At 44.7% G+C, this 27,992-nt stretch overlaps 1 protein-coding gene across 1 annotated transcript in view; it reads left to right on the top strand.

Annotated features, from left to right (window-relative positions):
* LOC139555035 (serine/threonine-protein phosphatase 6 regulatory ankyrin repeat subunit A-like) overlaps positions 1-23,171 on the top strand; it is a 31,385-nt gene extending 8,214 nt beyond the window's left edge. The window contains exons 3-28 of the mRNA XM_071368422.1: positions 1,757-1,835; positions 2,500-2,570; positions 2,845-3,045; positions 3,182-3,269; positions 3,456-3,598; positions 4,540-4,647; positions 4,714-4,818; positions 5,895-5,973; positions 6,092-6,206; positions 10,742-10,888; positions 11,045-11,113; positions 11,328-11,465; positions 11,537-11,648; positions 11,749-11,775; positions 11,907-11,981; positions 12,910-13,111; positions 13,215-13,302; positions 13,427-13,544; positions 13,976-14,195; positions 14,342-14,429; positions 14,752-14,835; positions 16,040-16,188; positions 16,273-16,355; positions 16,459-16,541; positions 16,693-16,784; positions 22,000-23,171. Of these exons, the coding sequence (XP_071224523.1) occupies positions 1,757-1,835; positions 2,500-2,570; positions 2,845-3,045; positions 3,182-3,269; positions 3,456-3,598; positions 4,540-4,647; positions 4,714-4,818; positions 5,895-5,973; positions 6,092-6,206; positions 10,742-10,888; positions 11,045-11,113; positions 11,328-11,465; positions 11,537-11,648; positions 11,749-11,775; positions 11,907-11,981; positions 12,910-13,111; positions 13,215-13,302; positions 13,427-13,544; positions 13,976-14,195; positions 14,342-14,429; positions 14,752-14,835; positions 16,040-16,188; positions 16,273-16,355; positions 16,459-16,541; positions 16,693-16,784; positions 22,000-22,307 (3,072 nt within the window). The 3' untranslated portion in view covers positions 22,308-23,171. The remainder of the gene's footprint in view (positions 1-1,756; positions 1,836-2,499; positions 2,571-2,844; positions 3,046-3,181; positions 3,270-3,455; positions 3,599-4,539; positions 4,648-4,713; positions 4,819-5,894; positions 5,974-6,091; positions 6,207-10,741; positions 10,889-11,044; positions 11,114-11,327; positions 11,466-11,536; positions 11,649-11,748; positions 11,776-11,906; positions 11,982-12,909; positions 13,112-13,214; positions 13,303-13,426; positions 13,545-13,975; positions 14,196-14,341; positions 14,430-14,751; positions 14,836-16,039; positions 16,189-16,272; positions 16,356-16,458; positions 16,542-16,692; positions 16,785-21,999) is intronic.
* The last annotated feature ends 4,821 nt before the right edge of the window (positions 23,172-27,992 follow it).

The following is a 27,992-nucleotide window of genomic DNA, read 5'->3' as shown; positions in this document are numbered from 1 at the left end:
TGGTCAATTATTTCAGATCAGTGCATTGAAGGACAGGAAGAGAGGACAGACTTCTTAGACAATTGAGGGAGGAATAGCCAACGTGTCTGTACTCTCGGTCTCTTACTAAATCAATGTTGAGAGGCCAGAGTCTTTCAGCCAATCAGGTAAGGGCAGGTTAGTTCCTTCTTTTCAACTCCCTTTCTGTTCAGCCCTATCTCTTTCCTTCTCACTCCCCCGTCATCCCTCCCTCTCACCCCCGCCCTCTTTCTCTCCCTCTCTCCCTGACATATTTTCTCTCTCTCCCCACCCCCTCTCTATCTACTCCCCCCCCCCCCCTCCGTCTCTATATTGCTGGGGTCATCAAAGACATTTTGGTCTGATGTTTGAGTCAGCAGTTTTCAGTCTGCCCTATTACAGGCCTCCCTCTCCGTCATGTGACTTTGTTTACGACCTACGTTACTCCCCTGATTGCCCTCTGCTGCATGGAGAGAACGAGATGGAGGGAAGCAGAGAAAGAGAGAGGGAGGGAGTTAGACTGGGGGGGGTTAGAGAGAGGAATGGGCAAGAGATAGAGATGCAGAGAAAGAGAAGAGGGCAGCAGGCAAGTAATGGAGAAATGCAGAGAACGAGGAAGAGGGGGAGGGCATGGAAGAGAAGGAGAGGAAGAGCTGGAATTGATTGTTCCATCCATCCAGATTGACTAGCGTGGTTAGTTAGTTCTACAGAGAGGACCTGCTTTGTATGGTCAGACAGATGGTTAAACATCCTCATTACAGAAATGAAGAGGGAGAGCGACAGAGGTACTCTTGTAGTCACCCATCGGTCACTCTGACACCAGCGAGACACACACACACACACACACACACACACACACACACACAGGACCACTGGTCGATAGGCCACCCCCCAGGGAGAGCAGAGGGAGGAGAGAAATCCCTCCATCATCCTGTCATCCTGCCTTTTTTACCTTGTTCCCTGGCTCCCTAGTAGCCTGACAGAAGACTGGCTAAAACTACACACACTGACCAATGATTGGCCATAGCTCGAGAGACCACAACAATCTAACACACTTGTCAACCTTTCCTTTCTGAGTTAATTGCAGGTGAAAATGAAGATGCTCTCTTAAACAGTTGATTGTGACATCTTTGGGCGGTTTCCCGTTTACCAATTAAACCTTGTCCTGGATAATAAAGAAATGTCAATGGAGACTCCATTGAGCTAGATGTCCAGGACTAGGCTTAATCTGTGTTTGGGAAAGCAGTCCAAAGAGGAGTGGAGGAGTGATGCTGTCATTAGTCTGGCTTCTAGTGAGATCCCTGCCAAGTACAGTAGTAGTTGACCCCCTCCCAGCTGCCCTGCAGTGTCTACCAGACTCCTGAAAATAGGGAGAGAGGGGAAGTCAAGTCATCCACTTGGTTGTGATCCAGGAAGCTTACCCGTCACACTTGGCGGGCTGCGCTGTTGTGTGGGACATAGTTGTGCTCCCTCTTGTCTACTGGCAGCTTAGTGAGAAGCTGTGTGTGTGTGTGTGTGTGTGTGTGTGTGTGTGTGTGTGTGTGTGTGTGTGTGTGTGTGTGTGTGTGTGTGTGTGTGTGTGTGTGTGTGTGTGTGTGTGTGTGTGTGTGTGTGTGTGTGTGTGTGTGTGTGTGTGTGTGTGTGTGTGTTGAACATTGAAGCTAGTTTGAAATGAGATGTTTTACATATTGTACCTCCCTCCTAAAATGAACATAAAAGGTGTGTGTGTGACACTTCTCTCTGCTCTGGTCTCTACCAGGACAGTGAGAAAAGGACCCCGCTCCACGCTGCAGCCTATCTAGGAGACGCTGACATCATCGAACTCCTCATCCTCTCAGGTACACATCTCACCTGTCTGCCTGTTATACTGTACCTGTTATACTGTACCTGTCTGCCTGTTATACTGTACCTGTTATGCTGTACCTGTTATACTGTACCTGTTATGCTGTACCTGTCTGCCTGTTATACTGTACCTGTCTGCCTGTTATACTGTACCTGTTATGCTGTACCTGTTATGCTGTACCTGTCTGCCTGTTATACTGTACCTGTCTGCCTGTTATACTGTACCTGTTATGCTGTACCTGTCTGCCTGTTATACTGTACCTGTTATACTGTACCTGTTATGCTGTTATGCTGTACCTGTTATGCTGTACCTGTCTGCCTGTTATACTGTACCTGTCTGCCTGTTATACTGTACCTGTTATGCTGTACCTGTCTGCCTGTTATACTGTAAAAAGCCTATTAAATTGGAAGACTTAGTATGAGAATTTGGTCACAGCAGCCAATATTGCCATCCCCCATTCATGGAGAGATGTGGAGGTTGTTTCCCTGTGTGTGTTGTGATGGAACAGTATCAGGTGATGTGATGGTCTATTTTAACCCCTTACACACATGGGCCTCTCAAAGGATCATGGGGGTTTCCCCTAGTAGCTCGTGGGTCCCCACCCACTCTCTGTCAGAGGAAAGTTAACCCTTAACCTTTTCTCTCCCTGTGTTTTTTAGGAGCCAGAGTAAATGCTAAAGACAATAAGTGGTTAACTCCTCTTCACCGAGCTGTTGCCTCCTGCAGCGAGGTAACATACTGTCACTCACACCACACACACACACACACCTTCATCAATGCTCTTTCTCTAGATCATGCTGCATCAGTCTTGTTGAAACAGTGATTATGTCAACGCTCTTTCTTTTTGTGTGTGTGTGTGTGTGTGTGTGTGTGTGTGTGTGTGTGTGTGTGTGTGTGTGTGTGTGTGTGTGTGTGTGTGTGTGTGTGTGTGTGTGTGTGTGTGTGTGTGTGTGTGTGTGTGTGTGTGTGTGTGTGTGTGTGTGTGTGTGTGCGCACACACGCAGGATGCAGTGTGTATGTTGATAAAACACAGTGCTGATGTGAACGCGCGGGATAAGAACTGGCAGACTCCTCTCCATGTTGCTGCCAACAACAAGGCTATCCGCGTTGCCGAGGCCCTCGTCCCATTGCTTAGCAACGTCAATGTGTCGGACCGGGGTGGACGCACAGCCCTGCACCATGCTGCCTTCAGCGGACACCTGGAGGTAACACAGACACATTCACAGACGTATTAGTTGCCTTTTCATGAGGCTAGTATGACTTCACGTGTGTGTGTGTGTGTGTGTGTGTGTGTGTGTGTGTGTGTGTGTGTGTGTGTGTGTGTGTGTGTGTGTGTGTCAGATGGTGAAGCTGCTTCTCTCCAGGGGAGCTAACATCGACGCCTTTGATAAGAAAGACAGGCGAGCCATCCACTGGGCTGCCTACATGGGTAAGACACCCCCACTCAGAGCTATACACTATAGAGGGATTATAATGTTAAAACTGTTGTATCAATACATTTTCATTTGATGATTAGATTGTTTTCTAGGAATGAAATGGTATGCTAACAAAATGTTATCTTCCCCGCTCTCTCTTTCTCCCCTCTCTCCCTCCCTTCCTCTACATCTCCCTCCAGGCCATATGGAGGTGGTGAGGTTGTTGGTGTCTAGTGGAGCAGAGATAGACTGTAAAGATAAGAACTCTTATACTCCTCTACATGCCGCTGCCTCTAGTGGGATGACTACCACTGTCCAATACCTGCTGGGGCTGGGGGTACAGGTACACACACATCATTCAATACCTGCTGGGGGTACAGATACACACACATCATTCAATACCTGCTGGGGGTACAGGTACACACACATCATTCAATACCTGCTGGGGGTACAGATACACACACATCATTCAATACCTGCTGGGGCTGGGGGTACAGGTACACACACATCATTCAATACCTGCTGGGGGTACATGTACACACACATCATTCAATACCTGCTGGGGGTACAGGTACACACACATCATTCGATTTCATCCTCTCCTAATAGCAAAGAAAGAAGTCTATTGAGATACACAAACTAACTGCTTCTCTCTCTCTCTCCCCGCCCTCTCTCTCTCTCCCGCCCTCTCTCTCTCTCCCCGCCCTCGCTCTCTCTCCCCGCCCTCGCTCTCTCTCCCCGCCCTCGCTCTCTCTCCCCGCCCTCGCTCTCTCTCCCCGCCCTCGCTCTCTCTCCCCGCCCTCGCTCTCTCTCCCCGCCCTCGCTCTCTCTCCCCGCTCTCGCTCTCTCTCCCCGCTCTCGCTCTCTCTCCCCGCTCTCGCTCTCTCTCCCCGCTCTCGCTCTCTCTCCCCGCTCTCGCTCTCTCTCCCCGCTCTCGCTCTCTCTCCCCGCTCTCGCTCTCTCTCCCCGCTCTCGCTCTCTCTCCCCGCTCTCGCTCTCTCTCCCCGCTCTCGCTCTCTCTCCCCGCTCTCGCTCTCTCTCCCCGCTCTCGCTCCCCGCTCTCGCTCTCTCTCCCCGCTCTCTCGCTCTCTCTCCTCTCTCCCCGCCCTCGCTCTCTCTCCCCGCTCTCTCGCTCTCTCTCCCCGCTCTCTCCCTCTCTCTCCCCGCTCTCTCTCCCCGCTCTCGCTCTCTCTCCCCGCTCTCGCTCTCTCTCCCCGCTCTCTCCCTCTCTCTCCCGCGCTCTCGCTCTCTCTCTCTCCCCACCTTCTCCCTCCATCTCTCTAGATAAACCAGGGTAATATTTATGGTAACTCTGCTCTCCATATGGCCAGTTATAATGGCCAGGATGTGGTGGTCAACGAACTCATAGAGGCTGGAGCCTCCATCAACCAGGTACACATCTGTGTGTTGGTGTGTGTGCTTGTGTTGGTGTGTATATTGTAACTTTATCTCTAACAGGTGAATGAGAGGGGTCTGTCTGCGCTGCACTTCTCAGCCTGTTCCCGCCAGGGGGCGCTGTGCCTGGAACTACTGCTTGGGAACGGAGCTAACGTCAACATCAGGGTACACACACACACACACACACACACTGCTCCTAGGCCCACAGGGTAGTAGTGGGGGGGGTGAGAGAAGAGCTGAAGTTGCTCAGGGCGGTAGGGTGGGGGGGGGGGGGGGTGAGAGAAGAGCTGAAGTTGCTCAGGGCGGTAGCGTGGGGGGTGTGAGAGAAGAGCTAAAGTTGCTCAGGGCGGTAGGGGGGGGGGGGGGAGGGTGAGAGAAGAGTTGAACCCCCCTGGGTGCAAGCTGCTCCATAAGACCTTTAGAGTTCACACCCAGTCCTGATCTGAATAGGAAGGTTTATAACACGGGGAACATCACCCAGGCCTGATCTGAATAGGAAGGTTTATAACACGGGGAACATCACCCAGGCCTGATCTGAATAGGAAGGTTTATAACACGGGGAACATCACCCAGGCCTGATCTGAATAGGAAGGTTTATAACACGGGGAACATCACCCAGTCCTGATCTGAATAGGAAAGTTTATAACACGGGGAACATCACCCAGTCCTGATCTGAATAGGAAGGTTTATAACACGGGGAACATCACCCAGGCCTGATCTGAATAGGAAGGTTTATAACACGAGGAACATCACCCAGTCCTGATCTGAATAGGAAGGTTTATAACACGGGGAACATCACCCAGGCCTGATCTGAATAGGAAGGTTTATAACACGGGGAACATCACCCAGGCCTGGTCTGAATAGGAAGGTTTATAACACGGGGAACATCACCCAGTCCTGATCTGAATAGGAAGGTTTATAACACGGGGAACATCACCCAGGCCTGATTTGAATAGGAAGGTTTATAACACGGGGAACATCACCCAGTCCTGATCTGAATAGGAAGGTTTATAACACGGGGAACATCACCCAGGCCTGATCTGAATAGGAAGGTTTATAACACGGGGAACATCAATCACCCAGTCCTGATCTGAATAGGAAGGTTTATAACACGGGGAACATCACCCAGTCCTGATCTGAATAGGAAGGTTTATAACACGGGGAACATCACAGCTAATAGTTAACTCTTCTGACAAACAGAATGAAATGTCTTGCTTTCTTTCTCTCTTTCCCCCCTCCAGAGTAAGGATGGGAAGACCCCTCTCCACATGGCAGCGGTCCATGGAAGGTTCTCTCGTTCTCAGGCTGTCATTCAAAACGGTGAGGCCTGCCCCAAAACACCACACACACATACACTGCTATTGGTCTATTAATATTTCAAACACCCTACTATTTGCTCTTTGTCTGTCTGCGTGTGTGTGTGTGTGCGTGTGTGTAGGTGCGGAGGTGGACTGTGAGGATAAGAATGGGAACTCTCCTCTTCACATCGCTGCTCGCTACGGACACCAGTTACTGATCAACACTCTGCTCACACACGGAGCCAACACCGCCAAGTAAGACGCACAACACACACACATATACAATCAGTAGTCAGTTTATTAGGTATACCCATCTATTATTGTGTCGGACCTCCCTGTAGCCATGAAAGGATGAACCTGGTCAGCAACAATGTTCAGATACACTGTGGTGTTCAAACATTGCTCAGTTGGTATCAAGGGACCTAACATGTGCCAGGAAAATATTCCCCACACCATTACACCACCACCACCAGCCTGTACTGTTGACACCAGGCAAGATGGGTCCATGGACTCATGCTGCTTACACCAAATCCTGACTGCCTGTCAGCATGATTCATCAGGAAACGAGATTCATCGGAACAGGCAATGTTTTTCTACTCCTCAGTTGTAGGAAGGTTTAAACAGCATGATCATTACACAACTGCACTCTAAAATGTTACGTTTTGTTACACAACACAATGCCACAGATGTCTCAGGTTTAGAAGGAGCGTACAATTGGCATGCTGACTACAGGAATAACCACCAGAACTGTTGCCAGAGAATTGAATGTGAATTTCTCTACCATAAACCGACTTCAACGTCGTTTTAGAGAATTTGGCAGTATATCCAACCGGCCTCACAACCGCAGAACAAGTGTAACCACGCCAACCCAGGAACTCCACATCCGGCTTCTTCACCTGCGAGATTGTCTTGAGACTAGCCACCTGGACAACTGATGAAACAGAGTATTTCTGTCTGTAATACAGCCCTTTTTTTGGGAGAAAAACTGGGCTGGCTGGGCCTGGCTCTCCAGTCGGTGGGCAGAGCTCCCAAGTGGGTGAGCCTATGCCCTCCCAGGCCCACGCATGACTGCACCCCTGACCAGTCATGTGAAATCCATAGATTAGAGCCTAATACATTTATTTCAATTGACTGATTTGCTTCTATGAACAGTAACTCATTAAAATTGTTGCATGCTGTGTTTATATTTGTGTTAAGTGTATATACAGTGCATTCAGAAAGTGTTCAAACCCCTTGACTTTTTCCACATTTTGTTACGGTACAGCCTTATTCTAAAATGGATTAAAGTTTTTTCCCTCATCAATCTACACACAATACCCCATAATGACAAAGCAAAAACAGGTTTTTAGACATTTCAGCAACAACAACAAAATATTATATCACATTTACGTAAGTATTCAGAATCTTTACTCAATACTTTTTTGAAGCACCTTAGGCAGAGATTACAGCCTCGAGTCTTCGCAGGTATGACGCTACAAGCTTGGCACACCTGTATTTGGGGAGTTTCTCCCATTCTTCTCTGCAGATCCTCTCAAGCTCTGTCAGGTTCGGGCGCTGGCTGGGCCACTCAAGGACATTCAGAGACTTGTCCTGAAGTCACTCCTGCGTTGTCTTGGCTGTGTGCATAGGGTCGTTGTCCTGTTGAAAGGTGAACCTTCGCCCTAGTCTGAGGTCCTGAGCGCTCTGGAGCAGGTTTTCATGAAGGATCTCTCTGTACTTTGCTCCGTTCATCTTTCCCTTGATTCTGACTAGTCTCCCAGTCCCTGCTGCTGAAAAACATCCCACACATGATGCTGCCACCACCATGCTTCACTGTAGGGATGGTGCCAGGTTTCCTCTAGACGCTTGGCATTCAGGCCAAAGAGTTAAATCTTGGTTTCATCAGACCAGATAATCTTGTTTCTCGTGGTCTTCGAGTCCTTTCGGTGCCGTTTGGCAAACTCCAAGAGGGCTGTCATGTGCCTTTTTTACTGAGGAGTGGTTTCAGTCTGGCCACTCTACCATAAAGGCCAGATTGGTGGAGTGCTGCAGAGATGGTTGTCCTTCTGGAAGGTTCTCCATCTCCACAGAGTGACTCTGGAGCTCTGTCAGGGTGACCATCAGGTTCTTAGTCACCTCCCTGACCAAGGCCCTTCTCCCCCGATTGCTCAGTCCAGCTCTAGGAAGAGTCTTAGTGGTTCCAAACTTCTTATATTTAAGAATGATGGAGGCCACTGTTCTTGGGGACCTTCAATGCTGCAGAAATGTTTTGGTGCCTTTCCTTAGATCTGTGCCTCGACACAATCCTGTCTCAGAGCTCTACTGACAATTCCTTCGACCTCGTGGCTTGGATTTTGCTCTGAAATGCACTGTCAACTGTGGGACCTTATATAGACAGGTGTATGCCTTTCCAAATCATGTCCAATCAATTGAATTGACAGCAGTTGGACTCCAATCAAGTTGTAGAGACATCTGAAGGATGATCAATGGAAACAGGATGCACCTGAGGTCAATTTTGAGTCTCATAGCAAAGGGTCTGAATACTTATGTAAATAAGGTATTTCTGTTTGACATTTTTAATGCATTTGCAAACATTTCTAAAAACCTGTTTTTGCTTTGTCATTATGTGTGTAGTTTGAGATAAAAAAAAAATAAAAAATGTTTTTTTTGAATAACGCTGTAACATAAAAAGGTAAGGGGTCTGAATACTTTCCGAATGCACTGTATATCGATAGATAGATGGACGGATACACACTACCGTACAAAAGTTTGGGGTCACTTAGAAATGTCCTTGTTTTTGAAAGAAAAGCAAAAAAAAATGTCCATTAAAATAACATCAAATTGATGAGAGAAATACAGTGTAGACATTGTTAATGCTGTAAATGACTTGTAGCTGGAAACGGGTGAACTTGCCTCCCACTCCTCTTTCTATTCTGTCCCTTCACAGAACAGCGCAAACTGGCTCTAACCAGAATAGAAAGAGGAGTGGGAGGCAAGTTCAGCCGTTTCCAGCTACAATAGTCATTTACAACATTAACAATGTCTACACTGTATTTCTGATCAATTTCATACAAAAAAATTGCTTTTCTTTCAAAAACAAGGACATTTCTGTGACCCCAAACTTTTGAACGGTAGTGTATATATACAAAACCAGTCAAAAGTTTGAACACACCTACTCATTCCAGGGTTTTTCTTTATTTTTACTGTTTTCTACATTAAAATGTAACATAATAGTGAAGATATGAAAACTATGAAATAACACATATGGAATCATGTAGTAACCAAAAAACTGTTTAACAAATCAAAATATATTTGAGATTCTTCAAAGTAGCCACCCTTTGCCTTGATGACAACTTTGCACACTCTTGGCATTCTCTCAACCAGCTACACCTGGAATGCTTTTCCAACAGTCTTGAAGGAGTTCCCACATATACTGAGCACTTGTTGGCTTCTTTTCCTTCACTCTGCGGTCCAACTCATCCCAAACCATCTCAATTGGGTTGAGGTTGGTTGATAGTGGAAGCCAGGTCATCTGATGCAGCACTCCATCACTCTCCTTCTTGGTCAAATATCCCTTACACCGCCTGGAGGTGTGTTGGGTCATTGTCCTGTTGAAAAATAAATCATAGTTCCACTAAGTGCAAACCAGATGGGATGGCGTATCGCTGCAGAATGCTGTGGTAACCATGCTGATTAAGTGTGCCTTGAATTCGAAATAAATCAGACAGTATCACCAGCAAAGCACCATCACACCTCCTCCTCCATGCTTCACGATGGGAACCACACATGTGGCGATCATCCTTTCACCTACTCTGCGTCTCACAAAGACACAGCAGTTGGAACCAAAAATCTCAAATTTGGACTCATCAGACCAAAGGACAGATTTCCACCAGTCTAATGTCCATTGGTCGTGTTTCTTGGCCCAAGCAAGTCTCTTCTTATTATTGGTGTCCTTTAGTAGTGGTTTCTTTGGAGCAATTCAACCATGAAGGCCTGATTCACGAAGTCTCCTCTGAATGTTGATGTTGAGATGTGTCTGTTACTTGAACTCTTTCAAGCATTTATTTGGGCTACACGTTCTGAGGCTGGTAACTCTAATGAACTTAGTTAACTCTGGGTCTTCCTTTCCTGAGACGGTCCCCATGATAGCCAGTTAAATCATAGTGCTTGATGGTTTTTGCGACTGCACTTCAAGAACTTTTGAAGTTTATTCAAATGTTCCTAATTGACTGACCATCATGTCTTAAAGTAATGATGGACTGTCATTTCTCTTTGCTTATTTGAGCTGTTCTTGCCATAATATGGACTTGGTCTTTTACCAAATAGGGCTGGCTTCTGTATACCACCCCTACCTTGTCACAACACAACTGATTGGCTCAAATGCATTAAGAAGGAAAGAAATTGCACAAATTAACTTTTAACAAGGCACACATGTTAATTTAAATGCATTCCAGGTGACAAAGTTGTCATCAAGGCAAAGGGTGGCTACTTTGAAAAATCTCAAATATATTTTGATTTGTTTAACACTTTTTTTGGTTACTACTTGATTCCATATGTGTTATTTCATAGTTTTGATGTCTTCACTATTATTCTACAATGTAGAAAATAGTAAAAATGAAGAAAAACCCTTGAATGAGTAGGCATGTCCAATCTTTTGATTGGTACTGTATATATACTGTATGTATACACACAGACTTATCACACATGGAGACAACACCGCTAAGTCTAAACTCAGTCTCCAACTCCGTCTAGTGAGTATCACTGTGACACACCTGGCTGGCTAAGCACCGCTGACGTGATGTTTGTTACAGGCGTGGCGTCCATGGCATGTTCCCCCTCCATCTGGCAGCTCTCAGTGGCTTCTCTGACTGCTGCAGGAAACTGCTCTCCTCAGACTTCCACATAGACACTCCTGACCACTTTGGAAGGACATGTCTTCATGCTGCAGCTGCAGGAGGGTGAAACAAGAACTCTTTAAACCCTCTCTTTTTTAGTCTCTCTCTGTCCTTTGCTCTTGGATTTTTAAGTCCTTTCTGCAGTTAGCTGTTCTATCCAATGTTCTACTGTACAATTAAATTTCTCTCTTTCTCTCTCGGTCTCCCTCTCTCCATCAGGAACCTGGAGTGTTTGAATCTGTTGTTGAATACAGGAGCAGATTTCAACAGAAAGGACAGGTTTGGAAGGTCAGTGGTTCAGCTTTACATTCAGCCTTTGTGTGTTTGTGTGCGTACATGCCTGCATAAAGACACTTTTCAGTTCTATGCAAAGAAGATGAAGTATTGTTCTTCCTCTTCTCTCCAGGGATGTATTCATTATGTCGATTCTGTTGCAAAACATTTCTTAAACGGAAGCAAATGGACTCCATGCCTGTTGTGACAGTAACACTCTTCTCTCCAGGACTCCTCTTCACTATGCCTGTTGTAACAGTAAATCTCAGTGTGTGTTTGCCCTGGTGGGGTCTGGTGCTGGAGTCAACGAGCTGGATGAGAGGGGCTGTTCTCCTCTACACTACGCTGCTGCTGGCACAGAGGGAAAGTTAGTAGTAGTAGTCTGTCCTGTCTCTGTCTGTCTTGTTTGTCCTGTCTGACCCTCTGTGTGTGTGTCAGGTGTGTAGAGTACCTGTTGAGGAGCGATGCCAACCCAGGGATCAGAGACCGACAGGGCTACAACCCAGTCCACTATGCATCGGCATACGGACACACACTCTGCCTTGAACTGGTTAGTACATCCTGCTCATACATTACCTACCCGGACACCATTACCTACTTCCCAGTACAAGTAGTGACTGGGTTTGACATGGTGTCTTCTTGTTTTTCAGATATCCAGGGAGACTCCTCTAGATGTGGTAAGTAGCTGGACTACATTAGTGGTCTGATGACACGGGAGAGGAGTACCCTCTACTGCTTGTTCTAATGTTCTAGCTTTTTAGAGAATAATAACGAAGGCATTCTCTCGCTCTCTCGCTCTCTTGCTCAGCTGATGGAGACATCAGGTACAGACATCCTGAGTGACTCTGATAACCACGCCCTCATCAGCCCCCTTCACCTTGCGGTGAGACACACACACACACACTCCGCTGCCAGTTAGTCTGTAGGTTACTAGAAAAACCTAAATGCTTTACGTGGGGCACAATGCAAGGAAGTTTGGGAAGCACTGTGAAAAACATATAGATTTGTATTGATTGGTGTGTGTTCCCCAGGCGTACCATGGTCACTGTGATAAACATATAGATTTGTATTGATTGGTGTGTGTTCCCCAGGCGTACCATGGTCACTGTGATAAACATATAGATTTGTATTGATTGGTGTGTGTTCCCCAGGCGTACCATGGTCACTGTGATAAACATATAGATTTGTATTGATTGGTGTGTGTTCCCCAGGCGTACCATGGTCACTGTGATAAACATATAGATTTGTATTGATTGGTGTGTGTTCCCCAGGCGTACCATGGTCACTGTGATAAACATATAGATTTGTATTGATTGGTGTGTGTTCCCCAGGCGTACCATGGTCACTGTGATAAACATATAGATTTGTATTGATTGGTGTGTGTTCCCCAGGCGTACCATGGTCACTGTGATAAACATATAGATTTGTATTGATTGGTGTGTGTTCCCCAGGCGTACCATGGTCACTGTGATAAACATATAGATTTGTATTGATTGGTGTGTGTTCCCCAGGCGTACCATGGTCACTGTGATAAACATATAGATTTGTATTGATTGGTGTGTGTTCCTCAGGCGTACCATGGTCACTGTGATAAACATATAGATTTGTATTGATTGGTGTGTGTTCCCCAGGCGTACCATGGTCACTGTGATAAACATATAGATTTGTATTGATTGGTGTGTGTTCCCCAGGCGTACCATGGTCACTGTGATAAACATATAGATTTGTATTGATTGGTGTGTGTTCCCCAGGCGTACCATGGTCACTGTGATAAACATATAGATTTGTATTGATTGGTGTGTGTTCCCCAGGCGTACCATGGTCACTGTGGCGTGTTGGAGGTGTTGGCTGCCGGTCTGTTGGAGGTGGACATTCGGACTCCTGAGGGCCGGACCCCGCTCTCCCTAGCCTGCTCCAGGGGCCACCAGGAGTGTGTGTCACTGTTACTGCACCACGGAGCTCACACACACACCAAGGATTATACACTGAAGAGGACAGCCTTACATGCTGCAGGTATTATATGTATATGAGAGCCAGCAGGCGCGCAATGACTACACACACACAGATTGCATACCTATCTTTTTCCCTAACCCTGAGTGTGTGTCTCCTCCTGCAGCGATGAACGGCCACTCTGACTGTCTCCGTCTCCTCATCAACAACACAGACACACACAACTCTGTAGACGTACAAGACGCCAACGGACAGTAAGTGTGTGTGAGAGACTAATGTATTGACTGTGTGAGCTAGCTAACTTTTAGATTTGCCTGATTTAATCAATGATGGATTGATTGAGTGATTGGTAAATATATTGATTGTGTGTGTGTGTAGGACCCCTCTGATGCTGGCGGTACTGAGCGGACACACAGAGAGTGTGTATTCTCTACTGAGTAGAGGAGCTGACGTAGAGGCTAAAGACCACTGGGGCAGGACTGCACTACACCGCGGGGTGAGACACACAAACTCCCTAGTCCCTATACAGTCAAACACACACACACACACACACACACTATATATTCACATACACCATACACACAAGCCCAAACGCAAACACACACACACACACACACACACACACACACACACACACACACACACACACACACACACACACACACACACACACACCATATACACATACAGTGCATTTGGAAAGTATTCAGACCCCTTGACTTTTTCCACATTTAGTTACGTTACAGCCTTACTCTAAAATGGATTCAATTGTTTTTTCCCCATATCAATCTACACACTACCCCATAATGACAAAGTGAAAAACGGAATACTTTCCGAATGCACTGTACACCGTACACACCACACATACAAACTCACAGACACAAGAACACACACACACACTTTTAATGATCTGTTTTGTTTCTCCAGGCGGTGTCGGGTCATGAGGAGTGTGTGGAGGCGTTGTTGCAGCGCGGGGCGAGTTTGTGTGTTTGTGACCGGGCAGGGCGCTCTCCGCTACACCTGGCAGCAGCTTGCGGACACACCGGGGTGCTGGGAGCACTACTACAGGCTGCTAATGCCTTGCACACACACACACTTCTTACCGACAACCACGGATACACACCGCTGCACTGGGCCTGCTACAATGGTAAACACATGTACACACAGCGTTAGAGAATCATCAGATTAATGTTGGTTAACTGATCTGAATGAATGATAAACTAGAATTATATGTAGACAATACGGTGATTTGCTCTTGACTGTTTCTCTGTCTCTCGCGCTCTCTCGCTCCAGGTTATGATGGGTGTGTAGAGTTGTTGTTGGAACAGGAAGTGTTCAAGAAGACACAGGGAAACCACTTCAGCCCTCTGCACTGTGCCGTGTAAGCCTCAACTCTCACAACTAATGCCTAGGCTTAAGCTCAGGGTGCTAACACAGTATTGAGGGTTCGAACCCAGTCAGTCACTCGTGTGCTGAGATTCACAGGTCCTAGTATGTCTATGACCACCTAAATAAATATATGATCACATAAAAGGTGTCATTTGTGTTACATCGGGATGTAAATAAAATATTAAATGAGTGTAAAAGTGTGATTGGAAATGATGCAGACAATAGATTGAGGCTTCTATCAATGTCATCTGCAATATTAAAGCTGATCTTCCCCCTGAAGGAGAAAGAAAGTGTTTCCTCTCTGCTTGTTTCAGTATGAATGACAACGAGGGAGTCGCTGAGATGTTGATCAACTCTCTGGGTTCTGCTATAGTCAACACTACAGACACCAAGGGCAGGTGAGACACATTATTACACGCATATATACACTCACTGGACCGTTTATTAGGTACACCCATCTAGTACTGGCTCGGACCCACCTTTGCCTCCAGAACAGTCTGACTTCTTCGGGCATGGATTCTACAAGTTGTCGGAAATGTTCCTTGCTCAGTTATTGGTATCAAGGGACCTAACGTGTGCCAGGAAAACATTCCCCACACCAGTACACCACCGCCACCAGCCTGTATTAGGCAGCATGGGTCCATGGACAAATCCTAACTTTGCCATTAGTGAGACGCAACAGGGCCCGGGATTCGTCGGACCAGGCAATGTTTTTCCAGTCCCCAATTGTCCAGTGTTGGTGATTGTGTGCCAACTGAAGTTGCTTCTTTTTGTTTTTAGCTGATAGGAGTGGAACCAGGTGTGGTCGTCTGCTGCAATAGCCCATCTGTGACAAGGATCGACAAATTGTTTGTTCCGAGATGCCGTTCAGCACACCACTGTTGTACTGCACTGTTATTTGTCAGTTTGTGGCCCGCCTGTTAGCTTGCACGATTCTTGCCATTCTCCTTCGACCTCTCTCATCAACGAGCTGTTTTCACCCACAGGACTGCAGCTGACTGGATGTTTTTTGTTTGTTGCACCATTCTCGGTAAACGATAGACACTGTCGTGCATGAAAAGCCTAGGAGGGCGGCTGTTTCTGAGGTACTGGATCCGGTGCGCCTGGCACCGACGATCATACCACGCTCAAAGTCGCTTCAGTCACTTGTTTTGCCCATTCTAACGTTCAATCATACAGTAACTGGATGCCTGTCTGCCTGCTTTATATAGCAAGCCAAGGCCATGTGACTCACTATCTGTAGGAGCTATCCATTTTTGTGAATGGGATGGTGTACCTCATAAACTGTCCAGTAGTGTTTAATTACACACAAATGATTACACACACACATGGCCCTAAGCAAATTTCACATGGCCCTAAGCAAAGTTCCTGCAATTTTCCAAATGTTGCAATGAATTTTGCCATGACCATGTTAATATGATATCTTAGTGAGAGTAAATAAAATCAATGTGGGCCCCCTGGATGTCAGAGCCCATGGGCACGAGTCCTTCTAAATTGAGACCCGACTTAGTTTTCTGGGGGGGTGTTGGGAGGTCCACCCCTACACAGACTCGCAGAACATGAGGTAGTGTGTGTAACAGTGACTGTTGTCACCCTTTGTAGGTCTCCCCTCCATGCGGCAGCATTCTCGGACCACGTGGAGTGTGTGTCCTTGTTGTTGAGTCACGGAGCTCAGGCGAACACCTCCGACACACACACACGGACCACGCCGCTGATGATGGCAGCGCACAACGGACAGACCAATGCTGTGGGTCAGTACACACTCTCTACCCTTCTCCTCCCCTCTACCTATCCCTCACACCTTACCTCTTCTGGTGTCTCTCTCTCTCATATAGAGGTGTTGGTGAGCAGTGCTAAGGCAGACCTCACACTACAGGATACTAACAAGAACACAGCTCTTCACCTGGCCTGTAGCAAGGTAATACTCACACATGCACCATATATTGTTTATCAAATTACTGTTTGTTAAATGTTTTACCCTCTCTCTATCCCTCTCTCCTCCATCTTTCTCTCACCATCAGGGCCATGAGACCAGTGCGTTGTTGATACTAGAGAAGATATCAGACAGAAACTTTATCAACTGCACCAACACTTCTCTACAGACGTACGTACCCCAAATGATTTTCGGAAATGGAACACACCACAACCCAACATACTGTGTTATTAGTTAGCATGTTATTAGGCTAGTATGACTTCACTCTGCAGGTGTGTGTCTGTCTCTCTCTCCCTCTTTCTCCTCTCTCTCGCGGCCTCAGGCCCCTCCATGTAGCAGCTAGGAATGGTCTGACCGTAGTAGTTCAGGAGCTGCTGGGGAAAGGAGCCAGTGTTCTAGCGGTGGATGAGAACGGTCAGTATCATAATACTGTCACACACACACCCTCAAACTCTCATACAAGCACACATACTGACACGCAAGCATACTCACACACAGGCCTGGTCCTGGCCAGTATGCTGTGCAAGGCGAGACACCAAAAAATTGCAACCCTCCTCTTATCCCTGCAAAGTAGAATAGTAGCCTAGGCTACAGAAGGGTTCATCAACTAGATTCAGCCGCGGCCCGATTATTGTCTTGAGCGGATGGTCAGGGGGCCGGAACATAATTACAAATCATTTGTAAACTGTAAATTGACCGCAAGAAGCCCAAACAGATAGATTTTATTAGACACAATAATTTCAAACCTTGCGTAACTGGTGGCAGGGAAGTCAGACGCAGGAGAGCAGAAGTAGGTAATAGCCGGAGCAGTTTAATTCCAAAACCAACGGCATCAAGAAAATAACAACTTGGGAACAAAACCTGACACGCACCAGTCAACATGTGCACAAGCACTTACAAACAAACAATACCACACAAAGACATGGGGGGAACAGAGGGTGAAATACACAACACTTAATGAGGGAATGAAAACCAGGTGTGTGGGAAAACCAGACAAAACAAATGGAAATGCTAAATGGATCGGCGATGGCTAGAAGACCGGTGACGTCGAACACCGCCCCGAACAAGGAGAGGAACCGACTTCGGCAGAAGTCGTGACACCTTGCTTACATGTGTTAATGATCACATATCTCTCTTATGTGTTATACTTTGGAACAGATTTCCAAAATAAAAAATGCTCAGAAAACTTGGGGGGCCAAATAAAATCACCCGCGGATCAAATTCGGCCCCCTGGGCCGTCAGTTGGGGAACTCTGGCCTTCAGTGTCGGCCCACAATGCACTTTTATGAATGCCCATCCATGTGGTAGCTTACCATTTGTAAAACATGCAGTTGCATTGGCTTTATAGTCCTGATACTTGACAAAGACTAATAATTTTTTGAAAATCAGCTACCGCTAAACTTCCCCTAAAGTAAATTTTTATACATTTGCCAAAATAATATAATTACTCGTCTACATAAATAAATAAAATACTTCACCAGAGACCATCACTTAGCCAGAGGATCATTAGCTTCTTTAACAAAATTGCTGCGTATTATTTCAAATCACCAGCGGGCGAGCCTATGCCTAGTTGGAAAGGCAGGCTAATTTGGGCAGCGTGCGTGGCGATTGACCTAGCTGATTATTGAGTTGCAGCTGTTGGTGACAAGGATCTGAAATAAAATGTCTTTAATAAAAATGTGAAATGTTGAGACGAGGAAGGGGAGGGGTGTGTAGCGAAGATGTAGGCGAGTCTCTCCAGAATGTACTCACCTGTCTCCCGACAATTATTGCGCATGCCTGAGCACGCATAATAGGGGGGAATTGGGAATACGTGGGATACTTTTTGCATTTCCCTCTTCTGTAACCTGTTTCGACATTTATCCAACCTATTAGCCCAACACGTGATACATTTCTGAAATCCTCAAGATGTTTCCTAATCACACAAAAATGACAAATGTTTATCATATTTACAGACTGCATGACACACCCATTTGTGTACGCTGAACCAAAACCATATTTTCAGTTTGCATTTGATAAACTAGGACAGCAGGTTAGATAAACTGGGACAGTCCTAATTGTACCCCAATGATAATTCCATTTTGTGTGATTAGGAAACATCTTGATGATTTCAGAAATGTACAAAATATAAACATTAGATTGGCAACTTATTTTGATGCACCAGTTCATAGAATGCACATACATCACAATTTTTACACAGTGGATTATTTATGACAGTTTTATAGCTTTAACATCGAAACAGGGAAAAGGGCTATGTCACTGATCTATGTGCTTTGAGGGTGAGCACCCTGTTTGGAGATTGCTCTGCCACCTTCTGTCACATCAATGAAGTAATGTGATTTCTCTGCAAGGGCTTAGTAACAATAGTTTTGATTTTCAGAACAAGAAATAAACATGTCAGATTAAGCTGTCCAAGTTTATTTGATGTCCCACGTTTTCTGAATTGACCTTACCTGGCCTGTTGCAGGAAAGTGCCCATTTGGGGATGTCAGATTTTTTGTCTTAAAGCTGCACTATGCAGAAATTTCTCTGTTTCCTTGTTGCTAAAATTCAAATAGTTTGCCTAATTTCTGTTTGTGACAAAACAAGAATCATTGTACCAGCTAAACCGTTGTGAAATATATGTTTTTCATAACCAAGAATATGTATTTTCAGCTGTTTGAAGCTGGTGTAGAAAACTGAAAGTTAAAGATGCAAAAACTAAATTTAAGAATGGGAAGCATAGAAATAGCGCACACAGAAAATATCTACCGCTTCTTAGACTTGCTTTCAATGAAGAATGATAGATCTATAACTTACCTTTATGTGAATTTGGTGGTTGCCCAAAAAGTTACATATTGCAGCTGTAAATCACCACCACAGTAAGTCAAGTCTTTTTATTTTTTATCCATTGTGAACGATAATAGTTCCTCACAAATCATGTTTCCAGCCAACCTTTTTATGCGCGTAAAGTACCATCTTGGATTTTTTTTAAATGACATGACAGGCCCGATGGAAACAGAAAATATGTCAGTAAACTTTCCAAATGTCGACAAAACAAAATGCCCTAGACAAGGTGGGGTCTTTTTGTGTCGGTAAAATGAATTATGTGAGAAATATTGGCGGAAACTCTAGGCACAAATATTGCTATAATAACCCATCATATCGATGTAAACTTGGAGTCAAGCGATGACAGGTTGTGTGGTCCTCCCACATAGGCCGGTGAAAGTGCAAGGTGATGAGTTTGACGCTCCTTTCCAATAAATATTAAGGGTCTTATTCTTTGTGACATGATCATCGATGCTTGGCTCCCATTTGACAAATAAAAATAATTTCGCTCTTTTGTCTATAATAATGTAATCATGTAGGCTATACCTGCACTGTGTCTAATCTCATCATGTAGGATATACCCGCACTGTGTCTAATCTCATCATGTAGGATATACCCGCACTGTGTCTAATCTCATCATGTAGGATATACCCGCACTGTGTCTAATCTCATCATGTAGGATATACCCGCACTGTGTCTAATCTCATCATGTAGGATATACCCGCACTGTGTCTAATCTCATCATGTAGGCTATACCCGCACTGTGTCTAATCTCATCATGTAGGCTATATCTGCACTGTGTCTAATCTCATCATGTAGGATATACCCGCACTGTGTCTAATCTCATCATGTAGGCTATACCCGCACAGTGTCTAATCTCATCATGTAGGATATACCCGCACTGTGTCTAATCTCATCATGTAGGATATACCCGCACTGTGTCTAATCTCATCATGTAGGATATACCCGCACTGTGTCTAATCTCATCATGTAGGCTATACCCGCACTGTGTCTAATCTCATCATGTAGGCTATACCCGCACTGTGTCTAATCTCATAATGTAGGATATACCCGCACTGTGTCTAATCTCATCATGTAGGATAAACCCGCACTGTGTCCGTGAGCTGTTGGCTAGAGCGCACGTGCCAATACCAGAGTGGGCACACTGCTATATAACACAACATGTTTTGTGAGTAAACCATCAGTAGAGTCGAAAATGTGATGGAAATCCATTTAACTTTCTAATGTTTTATTCGGTACATGGGAATTTAACCGCAAAAGGTATTTTTACGTGCACTGTCATCAGTCTTTTATCCGAAACGATTCTGTGGTGGGAAAATGCGCTAATTTCTTTTGCCTATGTAAATTTGAGCATATTTGCATAAAAATCAGTCTCCAATATATGAAGAAAAAAAATGTACCCCTCGGTAATCACCAATCCTCCATGTGAAAGAGCAAAATGTCACGCTCGCAGGATCCCAAATATCCAGTGGAAACGTCATAAAATACCTGAGAACTTTTCCTTTGCCCCAAAACAGCTGTGTCCGTCCCAAGCTCACTGGCGCAAGAAACTCTTAGGGCCCAGCTAGTTGTTGCAAGTTCGCTATAGTGACCCCGTCGGGACAGACCCAGTTGATTGATTCTATACAATGTTGCACTTGACTAGCAAATGCTCGAATCAAGACCGATAGAAAGGGAGGCAGAGTAGAGAGTTGAATGCGATTGAAAGAACCTGCATTTTCATCAGGATATTTACAAATGTTTTTATTTGTCAGCATTATGTATTTTTACTTAGTTGGCAATGAAAGTTATAGGCCTACAGCACTGTTGCATTGGCCTATAGACAATCTCTGAGTTCCATGTGCTCATTTCTTTAGCCGCCAATAGCTCACGGTGTATCAATGTGTCCATACATCTCGCATTAGTTGAATTTTAGATTTGTATTTTTATTCATTGTATTATTAACCACGTGACAATGATTTTGAGAAACAAAACATTATTATCGAAAGGAAACTGTTCCAACTTTATCAAGCATCGCATTATATTGGAAAATGCAGTTGGTATTTTCTTCTCGGCCATGGTCAGCTTAGAAATTGATGAATAGAGCTAAAAACTTGAAATCGCTAATTATCATGATTAGCTATTGGATTGGAAACACACATATGTAGGCCTAAAAAGTTTCTCATGACATTGTCATAAATTTGGTCTGCCTGTAGGCTACAGAAAAGCCCACAGAGGCTATATGTTATTTCTACCATATAGGCTTGGCCAGGGTTTCCCAACCCTCTCTTCAGGCCACTCCAGACATTTTACATTTTTGTTTTAACCCTAAACTGGAAAACCTGATTCATTTAATCAACTAATCATCAAGCCTTTGACTAATTGAATCGGGTGTGCCAGTTTAGGGTTAAAACAAAAATGTGAAACGTCTGGGGGGCCGAGGAGAGGGTTGGGAAACCCTGGACTAGCCTACATGATATATGTTAGATGACATTGACAGAGCATTGTTGGCGCAGCGTCTCCAACCGCACCATGGGGAGACGCAATGGGCATGGGCAAGATACATATTTTGCGCCCTGCCTTTGGTAAAGTGGGTACTGCTTATCATGGCCCTGCATCAGCACTTCCTTTAATAGCCCATATGCCACTGGATGGGAAGTTTTCATTGTTTTGGGGCAGAATTATGTGAGGTGTTATGTTGTTGGAGGTGTGTATTGGTCAGTTTACCTTGGATAATGGCGCCCTCGTCAATCTGCCGCCTAATGGGGGGCCTGCCCTGCACACACATTCACACACACCCTCTTTCTCTCTCTCCCCCTAGGTTATACTCCAGCCCTGTCCTGTGCACCTAACAGAGATGTAGCCGACTGTCTCGCTCTCATTCTTAACTCCATGCTGCCCACCTCTCCCCTGGTCTCCATAGCAACACTTCCTGCTTCCCCTCGTGTCACGATGGCAACGCTTCAATCTGTCAATCACTACTCCAATCACCAATCAAAAGGAGTAGCATTTGAGTCCCCTCCCCCTCTAAGGACTGACCACACCTCCTACTGCAGGCAGGACCGCCTACTCTGCGTTTCCCCCGACGACGATAATGAGTTTAACGACTCTGATTCTGAGACCTACTGAAGACACGCCTACCTTGGATATACCACCTCCTCTTTGGGAGGATTTTAGGACTCCACTCTCTGAACCACTCACTCCACTACATTCTGTCCTCTCGTCCCTTACCAAGAAGAGGTTTAATACTAAAGTAAAATGAGGACTGGTGTCTTCTGGACTGAGTGGCAAGGGTGGGTAGCTCCGGTCCTCTAGGATTGGTTCTTGCTACCAAACATCTGCCCTATGACAATGAAAGGGCTGGGGCTGTACGTATGGAGAGAGCAGAGGGACAATCCTAGCGAAACGGACCAACAGACTTTACATCTCTAATTTCTTCTGCATCTCCAGATCTCTTCCTTTAGGGATTTTCTTCTAGCCTGGGTACCAGTCTGTTCTAGCCTGGGTACCAGTGTGTTTTAGTGAATATTCCACTACTTGTATTCTTTTATTCATATGCCAAAGCTGTTTAGCATGACAGGAGTGGAATGATAGCTAAACGGACTAGTACCCAGACTAGTTTTATTCTAGTTAAGTTTAATTTATTATAATGGACAAACAGAGACAGAACTTATCACTGTTCACCTAATGCGGCGTCAATGCTGAATCGAGTCACTGAATCTCACAGAAGAGTTATGTTACTAGTTACTACTGTCTGATTCATAGAGTTGATTCCTCCAGGAGAGGAGTTAGTAAGGCCTCAGTCACTAAGGTACCGTCAGTCTTAACACTTCACACCCTGAATGTTTCTACACTGTACCTGAGAAAGGAAACGTAAGTGTGCATGTGTGAAATGTTGCCTTTTCCAGGGGAGAGAAGTCTAAAGACAAAATATGGTGCAATGTTCTTAATAATGACTGATAATGAATAAAACAATGATTGATTATTTTGAAATGCTTGAGTTCTCCAAATGATGGTGGGAATAGATGAAGCACATGTATGCACTACGTAAGGAATAGAGGGTGCGTCCCAATCTCTCCTTCTGAAGTGTGCACTTGTTCACTTTCCTTCAACAATTCGTAAGGAAATGCCTAAACCAAGCCAATGCTTTTAGTAGTGCACACTTCAGGACCAAGGGTGTCATGTAGAGCACTAGGTGGCATTATGTATTCAACTATATTATAGGGAACGGTCATGATGGATTCAACTATATTTTAGGGAGCGGTCATGATGTATTCAACTATATTATAGGGAACGGTCATGATGGATTCAACTATATTTTAGGGAACGGTCATGATGGATTCAACTATATTTTAGGGAACGGTCATGATGGATTCAACTATATTATAGGGAATGGTCATGATGGATTCAACTATATTATAGGGAACGGTCATGATGTATTCAACTATATTTTAGGGAGCGGTCATGATGTATTCAACTATATTATAGGGAACGGTCATGATGGATTCAACTATATTTTAGGGAACGGTCATGATGTATTCAACTATATTATAGGGAACGGTCATGATGGATTCAACTATATTATAGGGAACGGTCATGATGGATTCAACTATATTTTAGGGAACGGTCATGATGGATTCAACTATATTATAGGGAACGGTCATGATGTATTCAACTATATTTTAGGGAACGGTCATGATGGATTCAACTATATTTTAGGGAACGGTCATGATGTATTCAACTATATTATAGGGAACGGTCATGATGGATTCAACTATATTATAGGGAACGGTCATGATGTATTCAACTATATTTTAGGGAACGGTCATGATGGATTCAACTATATTATAGGGAACGGTCATGATGGATTCAACTATATTTTAGGGAACGGTCATGATGGATTCAACTACATTTGAAGTCAGAAGTTTACATACACCTAGGTTGGAGTCATTAACTTGTTTTTCAACCACTCCACAAATTTCTTGTTAACAAACTATAGCTTTGGCAAGTCGGTTAGGACATCTACTTTGTGCATGACACGTAATTTTTCCAACAATAGAATTCACTGTGTCACTATTCCATTTGGTCAGAAGTTTACATACACTAAGTTGACTGTGCCTTTCATTTGAGTCAATTGGAGGTGTTCCTGTGGATGTATTTCAAGGCCTACCTTCAAACTAATTGCCTCTGCTTGACATGGGAAAATCAGAAGAAATCAGCTAAGACCTCAGGATAAAAATGTAGACCACAAGTCTGGTTCATCCTTGGGAGCAATTTCCAAATGCCTGATGGTACCACATTCATCTGTACAAACAATAGTACGCAAGTACAAACACCATGGGACCACGCAGGAAGGAGACGCGTTCTGTCTCCTAGAGAACAAAGAGGTTGGAGAACATTTATTTACTTTATTTTCTCTCTCGCAGACTCACACACACGCCGTAGAGACATGCGGTCACCAGTCCGACGGACATCCCTGAGTGTTCCATGGTCACTCGAGTTACAGTTCATAGAAGGAAATCAGTCAATGAAAATAAATAAATTAGGCCCTGATCTATGGATTTCACATGACGAGGCAGAGGTGCTGCCATAGAAGGGCATAGGTTCACCCACTTGGGAGCCAGGTCCACCCACTGGGAAGCCAGGCCCAGCCAATCAGAATGATTTCCCCCCCACAAAAGGGCATTATTACAGACAGAAATACACCTCAGAATCCCCCCTTCAGACAATCCAGCAGGTGAAGAAGCCAGGTGTGGAGGTCCTGGGCTGGTGTGGTTACACATGGTCTGCAGTTGTGAGGCTGGTTGGATGTACTGCCAAATTCTCTAAAACAATGTTGGCTGGTCTTGAGGGCGTGTTATCCTGTGTCAGCCCATGCAGTACTGCAGCATGACAGCTACGGGGCAGCAGCTCACTATAAATAACATGGAGATAGTTAGAGGATGCAACATTGTATCTGCCCATTATGGCGTCTGTGAGAGCATGATGTGGAGGTGACTAGTATGGGCTATCTCCCTGAAGTTCCTTTTAGGTTCACTCACGCGTGGGTACAGCTAGAGGTGCAGTTGTTAGCTAGCAAGAAATGTGAATCACTTTGCTAGATCGCTATGCTGCACTTGAAGGACTTATTCACAGTTAGCACATATCTTAGTTGTCAATAAAATGTATTTGGCATCACTCAAATGGTAGGGAGGGCAGGCAGGCATGTTCCCATTCAGTTGTCAAAACGTGGGTTGGGACCAATGATGTGTATACACCCTGGATGACTGACAGGGGGCGCTGTATTGACGCCACCACGCTTCAATACAGCTTGAATTAGAAAAACCGAGACAAAGAGAGGGATGTGGAGGTTGACTATAATAAGTACTGGTCATTCCGCCATGTCCCTCCGTGTCCTCCTGGCAGTGGTGGTTGCTGTTCTCTACCACGCTGTATTGAAGCCATCTTGGCACTCCTCAATTGTAAAAAATATTTTGGATACTATATAAACAGTAGTGTTGCGTGGGTAAAATCACTGGGGAAGCCATGCCAGACATTTTTTTAATATTACAACCTACTGTACGTGTTGTGATAATTGTGAAGTTCACCTGTGGTAAATTCAATTGATTGGACATGATTTGGAAAGGCAAACACCTGTCTATATAAGGTCCCACAATTGACAGTGCATGTCAGAACAGAAACCAAGGAATTGCCTGTAGAGCTCCGAGACAGGATTGTGTCGAGGCACCGATCTGGGGAAGGGTACCAAAACATTTCTAAAGCATTGAAGGTCCCCAAGAACACACATGATTCATAAATGGAAGAAGTTTGGAACCACCAAGACTCTTCCTAGAGCTGGCTGCCCAGCCAAACTGAGACATCAGAGAAGGGCCTTGGTCATGGAGGTGATCAAGAACCCGATGGTCACTCAGACAGAGCTCCAGAGTTCCTCTGTGGAGATGGGAGAAACTTCCAGGACAACCATCTCTGCAGCATTCCATCAATCAGACCTTTATGGTAGAGTGGCCAGACGGAAGCCACTCCTCAGTAAAAGGCAGATGACAAACAATTTAATCAATTTTAGAATAAGACTGTAACGTAACAAAATGTGGGAAAAGTCAAGGGGTCTGAATACTTAACGAATGCACTGTATCTGTTACCATTCCACGTTTTCTACACCAGTTGTTACCACGAGCCCGTTCTCCCCAATTAAGGTGCCACCAACCTCCTGTGTTTTGGTGTAACAGTAGCATTATAGACCTACTATAATATGGTATTATATTCGGTTGTGTTATGTCGCTTAAGCATGATGATGTGGTTGTTACTGACAAGAAGCACATGGCTGAGCTCTTTAATCACCACTTCATTAAGTCAGGATTCCTATTTGACCCAGCCATGCCTCCTTGCCCGTACAACATTTACTCATCTTCCACCCCTTCTAATGTGACTAGCCCCGACGCTCCTCCCTCTTTTCTCCCTGCCCCGCTACAAAGTTTCTCCCTGCAGGCGGTCACTGAATCCGAGGTGCTAGGCGTCGCTCTCTGACCAAATTTGGTGTCCTATAGGATATACTACACCCCTAATGATATAGTGAAGTCTGGTTATGTTGTAGGATCTCTGAGGAATGAATACGAACATGATTTGACTGTTTGAAACAACGTTTAGGGTTATATTTTCATAGATTCCTTTCTTTGCAAATTGAACGAGTGGAAATTGATCAGAAATACAGTGTAGACATTGTTAATGTTATAAATGACTATTGTAGCTGGAAACAGCTGATTTTTAATGGAATATCTACATAGGTGTACAGAGGCCCATTATCAGCAACCATCACTCCTGTGTTCCAATGGCACGTTGTGTTAGCTAATCCAAGTTTATCATTTTAAAAGGCTAATTGATCATTAGAAAACCCTTTTGCAATTATGTTAGCACAGCTGAAAACTGTTGTTCTGATAAAAGAAGCAATAAACTGGCCTTCTTTTCACTAGTTGAGTATCTGGAGCATCAGCATTTGTGGATTCGATTACAGGCTCAAAATGGCCAGAAACAAATACATTTCTTCTGAAACCCGTCAGTCTATTCTTGTTCTGAGAAATTAAGGCTATTCCATGCGAGAAATTGCCAAGAAACTGAAGATCTTGTACAACGCTGTGTACTACTCCCTTCACAGAACAGTGTAAACTGGCTCTAATTAGAATAGAAAGAGGAGTGGGAGGCCCCAGTGCACAACTGAGCAAGAGGACAAGTACATTAGAGTGTCTAGTTTGAGAAACAGACGCCTCACAAGTCCTCAACTGGCAGCTTCATTAAATAGTACCAGCAAAACACCGCAAAACAATCCAGCTACAATAGTCATTTACAACATTAAAAATGTCTACACTACATTTCTGATCAATTTGATGTTATTTTAATGGACAAAAAAATGCATTTCTAAGTGACCCCAAACTTTTGAACGGTAGTGTATATATGTATGTGTGTACACATAGACGTACGTAAGTGTTGTAAGAAGTATTAAGAGAAATTAATAGTATAATGGGTTACTAGATTTGATAAAGTAACAATGTATGAATGTATAATGGGTACTAGAGTTTAACTTGCTAGGTAGAGACTTATTGTGGGCAGAGCACGCCATCAATTTTTTATTTTATTTTACCTTTATTTAACTAGGCAAGTCAGTTAAGAACAAATTCTTATTTTCAATGACGGCCTTGGAACAGTGGGTTAACTGCCTTGTTCAGGGGCAGAATGACAGATTATTACCATGTCAGCTCGGGGATTTGATCTTGCAACAAGTCCAATGCTCTAACCACTAGGCTACCTGCCACCCCATCTATA

Source organism: Salvelinus alpinus, chromosome 26 (assembly GCF_045679555.1).
Source record: "Salvelinus alpinus chromosome 26, SLU_Salpinus.1, whole genome shotgun sequence".
In the NCBI taxonomy this organism is placed as follows: domain Eukaryota; kingdom Metazoa; phylum Chordata; class Actinopteri; order Salmoniformes; family Salmonidae; genus Salvelinus; species Salvelinus alpinus.
The sequence above is the reverse complement of the archived record's forward strand: the minus strand, read 5'-3'. Positions and strand labels throughout refer to the sequence as shown.